General features: G+C 33.8%; 1 protein-coding gene across 2 annotated transcripts; it reads left to right on the top strand.

Moving 5' to 3' along the window:
* Window positions 1–620: 620 nt before the first annotated feature.
* On the top strand, window positions 621–3716 carry LOC143627610 (myosin-binding protein 3-like). Of its 2 annotated transcripts, none has more exons than XM_077097388.1 (5): window positions 621–1439; window positions 1868–2057; window positions 2132–2209; window positions 2294–2473; window positions 2563–3716. In XM_077097388.1, the coding sequence occupies exons 1-5, from the start codon at window positions 699–701 to the stop codon at window positions 3714–3716; spliced, it is 2343 nt and encodes a 780-aa protein (XP_076953503.1). In that variant the 5' UTR covers window positions 621–698. The 2 variants fall into 2 exon arrangements, with proteins under 2 accessions (XP_076953503.1, XP_076953504.1); XM_077097389.1 differs by having other exon boundaries at window positions 2144–2209.
* Window positions 3717–12535: the final 8819 nt, after the last annotated feature.

The following is a 12535-nucleotide window of genomic DNA, read 5'->3' on the forward strand; positions in this document are numbered from 1 at the left end:
CGTGTCTTATCCTACACAACATGACGTTAGAAGACGAGGGCAAAGCTATATGCCAAAACTACCAAGGTGACATTCCGCCACAACCGTCCACAATCAGTGATCAACAAAAACTTCATAACATAGCAAATATCAAGAGCCGTGAGATACACGGGGATCTTCGACATGAGTTGGTTGAACATTTGTGGGCGAGGCGACCAGATGATCTTGTATTAGATTAGTTTTATTATTAAATATTATTTTTTGTTTAATTTTTAGTATGTTTTTTTTATTATGAATTTTCAAAAAAATGTGTGTTTTTTTAAATAATTTTTGAGTTTTTTTAATAATACGTTTTTTTACTACATTTAAAAAATAATAAAAAAAAAACCGCTCGCGCCCCTCCACACCATGTCCCGGGGCGCGAGCACCACTACCAACACCCATCTTATCAACTTTCTCTCTCTGCCACACGTCACAATATTATTGGCTGGCGCCCCCACTCGCGCCCCCTCTCGCGCCCCCCACACCCCTCAGCCTTATGTACATATCAAAATAAGAAAAAAAGTTAATCATGTCATTAATTCATTATTATCATAAATCAAAAGAAAAACATTAACAAATAATCTTATATTCCATTTCCCATTCATAAAACTTTGCTTAAACCTCAGTCAAACTCTCTCTCTCTCACCAAAACAGAGCATCATTCACCAACACCAACAATGGCTGCAAACAAATTCGCATCAATTGTTCATAAACACACCAACAGATTCACTCTCATCCTCATCTACACTCTCCTCGAATGGACCCTCATCATCCTCCTTCTCCTCAACTCAATCTTCACCCATTTCACCATCAAATTCGCCCAATTCTTTAACCTTAAACCCCCCTGTTCTTGGTGCATTCATCTCACCACAAACCCACATAAAGATCTATGCCAACATCATTCCAAACAGGTTTCTGATCTGGGTTTTTGCTCACAACACTCAAAGTTAGCTGATTGTAAGGATTTGTGCTCTGATTGTAATAAAGAATCAAAATTAGGGTTTGATGATAAAAGCTTGAATTTGAAGTGTTCTTGTTGTGGGGTTGAGTTTAAGCGAAAAGGGTTTAATGATTCGGGTTATTTTGTGATTAATCCTTCTTGGGAGGTTCTCGGGTTTCCGAAAAGTGTCGATTTTGGGGGAAATCAAGAAACAGAGGAAACAGGGGAAACAGAGGATTTGATTCAAATTGAAAAGGAGGAAGGGGTAAAATTGGAAACTTTAACACAAGATCTTGAGTTTTTGTTGGATTACAGTGGGAATCAGTTGGTGCCTGTTGAATTAATTGAACCAGTTGTTGATAATTTGGAAGATGATTTGGAGGTTGATGAAGATCAAGAATTTGGGGAGTTTCAGAAAGCTCAGGATGTGTCAGAATCAAAAATTGAAACAGTGACAGATGAATTGGAATTATTACAGGTAGGGTGTGTATGGTTCGGTCTGGGTCGGTTTTGTGCTGAAAGCAAACCAAAATTCTATATTTATGTTTTCGTATTCGGTTCGGTTTTGCCATTTGAGCTTGAAAATTTTTAAAAATTTTCTTCTTTTGCTAAAATGATGTATTTGGGCCTAAATCAATTTGTTAATTATTAACTATTGATGATTATAGAATTGAGTTGATATATTTGATGTACATATTTATTAAATTCTTATAAATTAGTTATAATTGAAAATCTATTCGGTTCAGTTCGGTTTGATTTTTTCGGTTTTTATTTTATGCAAAATCAAAACCGAATCATAAATTTGGTTTTTACAAAAACATAAAACCAAACTGTTGGTTTTTGTTTCGGTTCGGTTTTCGGATTCGAATCAATTTTTAAATGGTTTATGCACACTCCAAATTGCAGGAGAATCAAGAAACACACTCTGTTCTTCAGGATGTAAAAGCAGATGAATCATCCAAATTTATAGAGTTGGATTCAATGGAATTTGAAGAAACCGAAAACTCACTCGTTTTTCATGCGAATTCATCTGATTATTCTAATGAAAAACCTGCGATTTCTGAACCAGTTCAAGAAACAGAGGAGAGTGATTCAGGTATAAAGTTTTAAGCTTTAATAATCAATAATAGTTTTTTATAAGTTTATTCTTAAAAATTTGTTAAAAAATAGTTAATTATGCAGATAAGGTAGAAGCAGAGGTTCCAATTGATACTAAAGATATACAAGAAACAGAGGAGTGTAATTCAGGTTTTTTTTTAAAAAAGTTAAAGTTTAAATCATCAAGTTTAGTTTTTTATAAGTTTGATCTTGAGTTTGTGATTAATTATGCAGAAAATGAAGAACCAGAGGTTTCAATTGGAACCGAGATTCCGGTTTTGGATACAAGTGATGAGATAAAAGCTCAAGATAATTTCAATTTGTATAATTTATCACATGAAGAAGAAGAAGAAGAAGAAGAAGAAGAAGAAGCTTCTTCAAATTCTCATGATTTGGATTTTAATCTTGAATATGGTAATTATTTCAATTTAAACCAATATTTTTTATTTTTTATTTTGTATCTAAAAATGTCAAATTTCAAGAAAATGTGATCCAATTAATAGGATTTCAAGAAACTCGAGAAGACGAAAAAACTGAGGATACAGTATTAATTATTGAAAGAAAGGATTCAATGGTGGAGGAATCTTGTGATGGAAGTGAAATGGACGGTGGAGATCCGATTAACACAACCGAAAAGCTTAAATCGGCTTTGAGAGCCGAGAGGAAGGCGTTACAAGCGTTATACACCGAGTTAGAAGAAGAACGAAGCGCGTCTGCAGTTGCTGCGAGCGAGACAATGGCAATGATAAACCGACTGCACGAAGAGAAAGCCGCAATGCAGATGGAAGCGTTGCATTATCAACGAATGATGGAAGAACAATCGGAATACGATCAAGAAGCTTTGCAGTTATTAAATGAACTAATGGTGAAAAAAGAAAAGGAATTGGAAGTGTATAGAAAGAAGGTTTTGGATTATGAAACAAAGGAAAAGGTTCGGTTTTTAACGAGTAGCGCGAAAAGTAACACTTGTTCGGCTTCGTGTAGTCATTCAGAAGACGGGGATGGAATGTGGGTCGATGTGAATCACGAGTTAAAAGAAGAGGGAATCCGGAATGGGAATCAAGAGATCACGAATCTTGACTCGTCGTTCATTGACTTCGAAGACGAACGCTTGTCGATTCTTGAACAACTTAAAGTTTTAGAGGAAAAGCTATTCACTTTAAGCGACGAAGAAGATCGACACTTCGATTACTTCAACGAGAACGGAAAACACTTAAACGGGAATCACGGGTACGATGGTCAAGATGGTCAAGAAGTCAACGGTGTCGATACTCGTTATCAAGACCGGAGAGTTATTGGTTCGACTGGAAAACGACTTCTTCCACTTTTTGATGCAATAGAAACCGAGACTGAGAGCGATGAGGGCGCGGTCGTGTCAAATGGGAACGGAAACGGATTCCATCCCGAGGTGGAAAATGTTGCGGTCACGAGATTTGAGTTGCAAAAGAAGCGGATCGACATCGAAGAGGAAGTAGATCAACTTTATGTACGGTTACAAGCCCTCGAAGCCGATCGAGAGTTTTTAAAACACTGCATTGGATCGTTAAAGAAAGGCGATAAAGGAATGGAACTTCTTCAAGAAATCTTGCAACATTTACGCGATCTTAAACATGTCGATCTTCGAGAGAAAAGTTTCGTTGATGGGACTCTAGTATGATCTTCTAAACTCCCGACGGCAAAGTTATAAACTTTTTTTCTTTCGTCGTATTGTGTTACGCGTGTATTACAACTATTTAGGGCGTAAATGAGTCAAGCCTGAGTTTTTCTTAGCTCGAGCTCGACTCGTTTAATGTAGAGCTCAAGCCAAAACTTGATGCACTTCAAGATTTCTATTGAAAGCTTGAGCTTGACCTATGTGTAATTTTTCAAGCTCGAGATCAGGTTCGGTCTTATTTTGTGTATGTTTATTATTTAATTGTTTTCATATGCTATATGCATACATATATAATTTATATTTTTGAATTTCTTTTATATATAACATAATATACATTTTAAAATTATTTCATAATTATTGGTATGATAATATTTATTATGCAGTAATTTTTTTTTGTATCTCAAATACGGAATTTCCTTTTTTTTCTTTTAAATATAGGCTCATATATTCTAGTGAAGCTTGTTCAAGCTCGCTACACGAAACGGGCCAAGCTTCAGTTTGACTCGAGCTCATTTAAATTCATTTAATTCGAGCTTTAACGAACATATATAAAACATCTCGCAAACAGCTCGGCTCGTGTAAACTCCACAACCTTTAGATGAATATTCTCATTTCCCAAGTAATATTGTAATCTCTTAGGTCCACTTTTGTAATTTTATGTTTTTATTTTGCTCATTTTATAGGTGAATATTGGTGTGACTTGGCTTATGAAGTGCTGATATTTGTGGAGGCTAAGCTACCAAACTTTTCTTCTTTTATGAGTTTAATCATATTGTTTTGGGAAAATATTATTATTTTTTTTTTTAAAAAAAACCCATTTTTTTCTTGTGGGTTGGTGCAAGTTCATCTCTACCTTTTAAGGGGAAAAGGTTGATGATGAATTCATGTGTTTGTTTCTTTTAGGCAGTTAGGTGTAGGATTATATTATTTTTTTTTATAATTTTTATTTTTTTTTTGTTTTTTAGTTTTTGAATTTGTTTTGGAGTGGTAAGAAAGGTAAGGGACCCTATTCCTATCACTTCAAGTGTAATTTGTAAGTATGTAAAATGGTATTTTGTTTAGAGTTTTTTTAAGTATTTTGTGTGAAATCATTTATCGTATTTATGTATTTATTGTTCATATGGCCATATGCTTATAATGTAGAATTCCAATTCCAATTCCAATTCCAATTCCAATTCCAATTAAATAAATAGTTAATTTAATAAAGAGTGTGTAATAAGTTCTTTATGTGAACTAAATATCTAGTCAAGTTGGGCTTGTTAGGTTACATCCTAAATGATAAATCTTGGGCCCTAGGCCATTTGGCTTATCTCTGTTCAACACAAATTTTATTGCATATATTATCTATGTAAGAATATTTAAAAAAAAATATATATGACATATTGATGAAGAAAAAATATAAGACATTAAATAATAATAATATTTGTTATATTTAGTCACAAAAAAAGAAAAGTGTAAAATTCATTTTCAAACAAGTAATTAAATAAGTAAATAAGAATATTTCCAAAGTGTCAACCTATTTTTTAAACCTCATTAAATATTTCAATATTTCATATACCTTTTTTTAACACAAACTATTTCTTCTTCTTTTTACAAGAAAGGCCACATCTAAAAAAAGTAAAGTCTAAAACCATATCTATATCTATACTATATATAATATAAAAGATATTGGCAAATTAAAACATTTTATTTTAAGTAATTTACAATTAATTTTCTAAAAAGGTTACACCATAAAAACGAGCATTTTATTCAATTTAATTTAAGTATGATATTGCTATAGTTTTATAAATTAAATAAATTACTACGTTGGGTGTTCACGGCCGGTTTTGACGGACCTATGTTAACCCGTGAGTCCAACCGTTAGTAACATCTTTTTGACGTCGAAAACCAAACACGGAAACCACACCAATGACCGGTTCTAAGGGTTTAGACCGAAACATGAATATCAAATACCCGCCGCATCACGCGAACATCCTTCTAATTATTACTAAAGCATCACGTTGAAATTGATGTATGGAAATACCTTTATATATAAATAAGAAACTATAAACTAATAAAATTTACACTTGATATGCGTAATGAACTAATGAAATAATCGAACCATCGTTAGAACTCAAGAAAATAGAAGCGGGAAAAATATATTCATGCATGCACGAAAGATGATATTGATATAATGAAAAGTAAAGAAGAAAAAATAAATAGAAACGTAGAATAAAGTTGATAAGAATGAAAATAAACAAACACAATAGTCATACATCATACATTTCGTAGTTGATGTAGATTTCCTGTATTAGTCAATTATTATTTGTTACATGTGTGTGTGAAAACATCTATTGCACCTCATTTGTATCATCATGCAACAGCCTAGCTATCGCCGTACCATAATATTGTCCGTTTTGACCGGAACGTACCACCATCGTCATAAGGATTTGCTTTTGGTTACCCGGGTGAAGCTCCCACATGAGCACATTTAACTGTGCAATTCTCATAACTAACATTAAACGCCGAAAACGCGTTATAATGAGGAATTAATGTATCTATCTACTTGTAGTGAAGGCTTGGCTGTCCTCCCCAACTAATGTGTGATGTTACACATCATGAATTTTAATTTTATTTTTCAAACAATAAACAAACTTAAATACAAATATAATTACAATTACCTAAATTATTAACCTTCTATATTCTAATATCAACTAAAATACACTAAATATCAAATAAGTAATAACTCAATCAAAGAATACTGGACGAAGACCTACACTTTTTTTATTTCTTAAATAGATAATATCTTTTGGTATCATGAATGGTTAAAAAAAATCTTTTATAAGGATAACTCTTCATAACATGTTTTTGAAATATTTTAATGTAAAATAACATATATTCATGCAATACTTAATTTGGGAAATTGACACACATTTGTAGTTTGAAATGCATGCCAAAAATGTTTGCATCTGTATTTTATAGATAGATCAACTTTAATCTATACTATATATATAAAATATGAGTTAGGGACATTTTAAATTTTAGAAGGTACCAAACTTAATGCTTTATATACAACACATAATGCATAAAAATATAGAAATTAAGGGTAATTAAGTCTTTACACTTTTTTTCTTTTAACATTTAACATTTTTTGTAAAGTTTAATAATAGTTACACACATGCCCCTTAAATCAAAACCAACTACCCCACGACTTTTTAACGGCCATAACTTTTTCACACGTTAATGTTTTTTTAAAAAAAAAATATATCATAAAGCGAGCATTTTATTCTCTTTGATTTGAGTATGATATTGCTATAGTTTTTTTTTAGTTTTAAAACATTAACATGTTACGCGCTTACGATTTAGAACCGAGTAACAGGTAGAGTCGGGCGAGCTCATCTCAAGTGTAAAAGTACAATAGGGTTGGAATGAGTCAATACAAAAAAAAATGGTTAACTTGGTTTGGGTTCGAGTAGAAAGGGGCCAGGTCAGAACGATGTCGAGTCAAAACGATGTCGAGTCAGAACAGGTTTGGGGCCAAAACGGATTGGTTTAAAAAAAATGATGTATTTCAAATTAATGTATATTTAATGTTTGCCTTTTGATTTTCGTTACAAGTTACGCAGATACCGTTGTTTAAATATACCGGGGCGATAAATACGTGTCCAGTCCCACGTTGCACCCTACACTGTTAATCGCCATGAATTACACGCGTGGTGTTGGTTAAGCATGTTCCAATGTCGGTAACGTGCATTCCCGCCGGGTTACGCGTGTTCAATATTTGATAACACGCAAGTGGCTTTGCACGAGTTATGCGGTCCAGTTTTAGGCTACGTGTGCACTGTCACCAGGTGACGTATGTACCGACACGGACTGTGTGTTCACTGTGGAGTTGCGCGCGCCCCCGCTGCATCGTGCGGGCACCCAACTAGTGTTTTCTAACTTATTAATCCTCGGTTAACAGCCATTAACTAATAACTTTGCAAACTAAAACAATAAACTTCTAATAAAGTAATAAGTCACTTTCATGTGATCTTTTAACTCTTTAATTAATAAATGTCCACACTAAGATAAATCATAGATTAGCAAAGAGAAACGTTCAAATTTATTAATATTTCAATGCTATCTAATTATCTATATTGAGTTGTCATTGCTATCTACCCGATCAACACCACAACGTTCGACACGAAGGTTATCTACATTTGTTTTCAATCCTTTTATGATTTAGATATTTCTAATCATATCTATAATTTCAAAAGTAAAACATATTGAGAACTCTCCAAATTAGCTTTTGGGTATATGTTTTAGTAAAGTGTTGGTGTGGTGCTTACACATATATTTTCCTTATTACTCTTACATAAAATGAGCAAATTACCAAAATAGTCTATTTAATGTGAGAGAAAACATCAAATAGCATGTGAGATTTGAAATTCCCAAAATAGCCCATCAAATCTCACGTACACGTGAGTTTGTGAGATTCCCCGTGACTTTTCGTGGACGAATCAGATTCTGCCAAGTGTGTTCCACTCCCACCTACCCCGATATTTTTCATCCCAAATCTGTCGAAAACGTAACTTTTGACACCAAATATAACCTGAAAAAAACCAACTGTAACGTGATGTTTCAGGCTGTTTTTATCGGCAACGTGAGTTTTCAAATAAGATGGATTTGAAAGGTTTTTGAAATTCATCTCCTTAGATGAGTTTCAAATGAATTTCGTTTTTTGAAAAAGACAATCATCTTCATCATCATCTCCATCTTCTTCATATTCATCTTCATCATATTCTTCTTCATATTCATCTTCATCACATTTATTAATAATAATCCCACCACCTCCTCCAACCATATAACACCACCTTCTACACCCTCCACCCACCAACACCAACACCAACACCAACACCAACATTCTTATTATCATCATCATCCATCCAAGACCCCACCTAGACCCAAACCATACCAACCACCTTCACCCACCAAAACCATACTACTAAAACTCGTGGATCCGATCATCATATTGGAGTAACCAAGAACCCCAAGAAACGTACCCGAGCTTCCCGTCGTGCACCCACCACCGTCCTCACTACCGACACCACCAACTTCCGCCAGATGGTTCAAGAGTTCACACGCATCCCCACCGCTCCCTTCACCCGCCGCCTCGACCTCTTCCGACCCAAAATTCGATCTCACCAGATGATGATGATAATAAGGATGTTGGTGTTGGTGTTGGTGGGTGGAGGGTGTAGAAGGTGGTGTTATATGGTTGGAGGAGGTGGTGCGATTATTATTAATAAATGTAATGAAGATGAATATGAAGAAGAATATGATGAAGATAATGAAGATGAATATGAAGAAGATGAAGAAGATGAAGATGATTGTCTTTTTCAAAAAAACGAAATTCATTTGAAATTCATCTAAGGAGATGAATTTCAAAAACTTTCAAATCCATCTTATTTGAAAACTCACGTTGCCGATAAAAACAGCTTGAAACATCACGTTACAGTTGTTTTTTTTCAGGTTATATTTGGTGTCAAAAGTTACGTTTCCGACAGATTTGGGATGAAAAATATCGGGGTAGGTGGGAGTGGAACACACTTGGCAGAATCTGATTCGTTCACGAAAAGTCACGGGGAATCTCACAAACTCACGTGTAGGTGCGATTTGAAGGGCTATTTTGGGAATTTCAAATCTCACGTGCTATTTGATGTTTTCTCTCTCATGAAATTGGCTATTTTGGTAATTTGCTCTTACATTTTACTTGACCCGCTTACCCGTTTTGACATGACTCGTTGTAATGTGACTTGTTATGCTCTTATCAAATATTTGATCCACTAATAAAAAGAAATCCTAACTTGTCACTGGCATAAACCAAAAAGAAAATAACTCATTTGCTAGACAATATATAGCTTTAGTTCTCAAAAGAGTTTTTATAACTCCCTTAATTTTAAAAAATAAATTAATAGAGAGAGAGAGAGAAGCATAACTAATTGGTCAAAAATTGTTGATGCTTTTAAATGTTACAAAAGTCATGTAGATAAAATTCGTTTAGACCTCGGCCTACACAACAATTATTAGTTATAAGTAAAGTCCATGTATAACATTGACCAAGATCCTTTAATTTATTAATACATTTATAAGCCAAGAAATTGTGACAGGAGAGAAAAATAAAAGTCCATCTCTATGGACGACGCCCAAGGGAAAGATAATGTGTGAGTGGGTTCTACCCCAGATACTATATCCATTTTATAATCAAACCTCAAAACAAAAATTTAAAGTACATTTCTTTTTTAAAAGTTAACTTTTGTTTTTAAGTAAACAAGTAAATTCTTAAATATATATAAACGAAAACATTCTCTCAAGCTATCAATTCAATTGCTTTATTTATAAATTAAGGTTTCTTATGTATTTGACTTGAATTCACGGATATTAGTCTCATCAAACTCAGATAGCCCTTAAACGAGTTATAGCATTTAATTAAATTAAAAATTAATCTCATCAAATATTTGATATGAAAATTTATAAAATAAGGATATACTAAAAATTGTTTTATTTGTTTTCATCGAACAGGGCTATCACGGACTGTCGGACTCGTAGGATGATTAAGGAGGTGAGTCCCTCATTCCAGTCTTGTTTCAATCGTTGTGGTTTCCATTTGTTCGTTTGGGCTTCCATTTGTTCGTTTGAAAAGTGTCGCTTCTGCTTTCATTGAACGGGGCTAGCAGCCACTGGTGGACTTTTGTTTTCACTGAACGAGAATATCAAAGACTAATGGGATGAATAAAGAGGTGAGGCGGTGAGCCCCACAATCTAGTCTTCTTTTATTTGCCGTGGTTTCCATTTGTTCGGTTAGACTTCCATTTGTTCGTTTGACAAATGTTGCTTCTTTTGTCAGTGGAGGGGCTAACAACGACTGGTGGACTTTTGTTTTCATTGAACGGGCTATCAGGGAGTCACTTGATGGTCAAGGAAGAGAGTCCCTCATTCTAGTATTTGTTTTTTGCTCGTTGTGGTTTTCATTTGTTCGTTTGAATTTACATTTGTTCATTAGAAAAATGTCGCTTTTGTTTTCACTGAATGGGGATATAAATGACCGGTGGGTTTTTGTTTTCATCGAACAGAGTTATCACGGATTCGTCGGATTATTAAGGAGGTGATCCCTCATTCATGTCTTGTTTCAATCGTTGTGGTTTTCATTTGTTCGTTTGGGTTTCCATTTGTTCGTTTGAAAAATGCCGTTTCTTTTTTCACTGAATGGGACTAGCAACGACTAGTGGACTTTTGTTTTCACTGAACAGAACCATCAGGGACTCGTGAGATTATCAAGGACTGCAGTTTTGAGAATTGTTAAAAAAAATTAGACCGAAGATGAAAAAAATGGGTCTTAAGTAAAAACGTTTTTTTTGTTCAAACAATTAAATTTTTAAATGAGGTTATTTAGTTATGATCTGGGTTGTGTAAAACAAAATTATTTATAAAAATAGGCTTCAATGAGTTACGGAATTGGATTTAAACATTAAAAAATTGAATACACACATGATTAACAGTTGCAGTTGAGTATTAAAAGTGGAGGTTTATTTATTTTTTCTTTTTTTGAACAACATTTGGAACCACCCATATACTCGGGTGAGTCTTTCTAAGACGACATGTCAACCGTCCATACTGATTTTGATATTTCAGGGCTGACTCACCTAAGAACGCCATCAAAAGGAAATCTACCACCACGTGAAACTCTTGAATAAAATATTAAACTTGAGATCATAATATTGAGGTTTATGACTAACTTATAAGTCAAGTCTATGGATAGCATTGTCCACCACCCTCATTACATTTTAATTAACTTATTAACACATCATTAAGACACTGTACGTGAGTGGGTTCTACACTTCTACCTTACACTCTTCATTTTATGATCAAACCTAAAAAAACAAAGTACAATTCTTTTTGAAAAGTTAACTTTTGTTTCAAGTAAAAAATAAAACTATAATTATATAAACCGTCTTCAATCACATTCACTAATTATTCATCGTACGTGTGAGTAATTAAGCATAAGGTATAAATTTTGTTAGTTTGTGAGTTTTACATATGTTTCTTTAAGTTTCATAGACGTCACAACAAGGGAGAACCCAGTGGCGGGCCTAGCTTGTAGCTAGGGATAGTCTCCGCTATCCCTCAACTTTCATCGGTAGTGCAAATTTATTAATCTTTCTGTCAGTTTTTGTAATTCGCTACCCCTAAAAAAAGTTAACGTTACCCCTTTTTGTATAAAGTGCAACCAAATTAAAAGCTAAAATTAATTAAAGCCCAACAAAATTAAAGTCCATACCAAATAAAACATTGTTCGTTGTTCCTTGATGTTGGACGTTTGGTTTAGGCCGAACATCAACATTCGACAAAACAAAGTTTCATTCAGTAGTTGCTTCCACCCTACATTTCCCCGACCTCCAGCGGCCCTCCTCTAGTCACTAGACCTCCACCCTACAGCCGAGTAGCCGACGTCCGATGCTCCCTCAATCCCTCTTCTACGGTTACTTGTTCAATTTATGTGTTTTTCTACTTTTATCTAAAATTGTAATAGTAATTTGTTTATATAAATTGTGTAAATTAGTTAGAGATTTAGGATTTATGTGTAAATTGAAGTTGATTTTGGGTTTATAGTTTAAATTTTGTTTCTTCTAAAATTAGGGAACTTGGAAGATGAAACAGAAAAATCTTAGTACTAATCTTTTTAAATGAAAAATCTAAGAAAACGATTATATCGGTACAACATCAAGTAAGAAAATTCTATGTTTATTTTATGAAATATGGTAAAAAAAAGTTCGTTTACATGGTATGAAATACAGTAAAAA

Source organism: Bidens hawaiensis, unplaced genomic scaffold, assembly GCF_021521415.1.
Source record: "Bidens hawaiensis isolate Kalapana, Puna unplaced genomic scaffold, B.hawaiensis_p1.1 tig00004685_1, whole genome shotgun sequence".
Lineage (NCBI taxonomy): Eukaryota > Viridiplantae > Streptophyta > Magnoliopsida > Asterales > Asteraceae > Bidens > Bidens hawaiensis.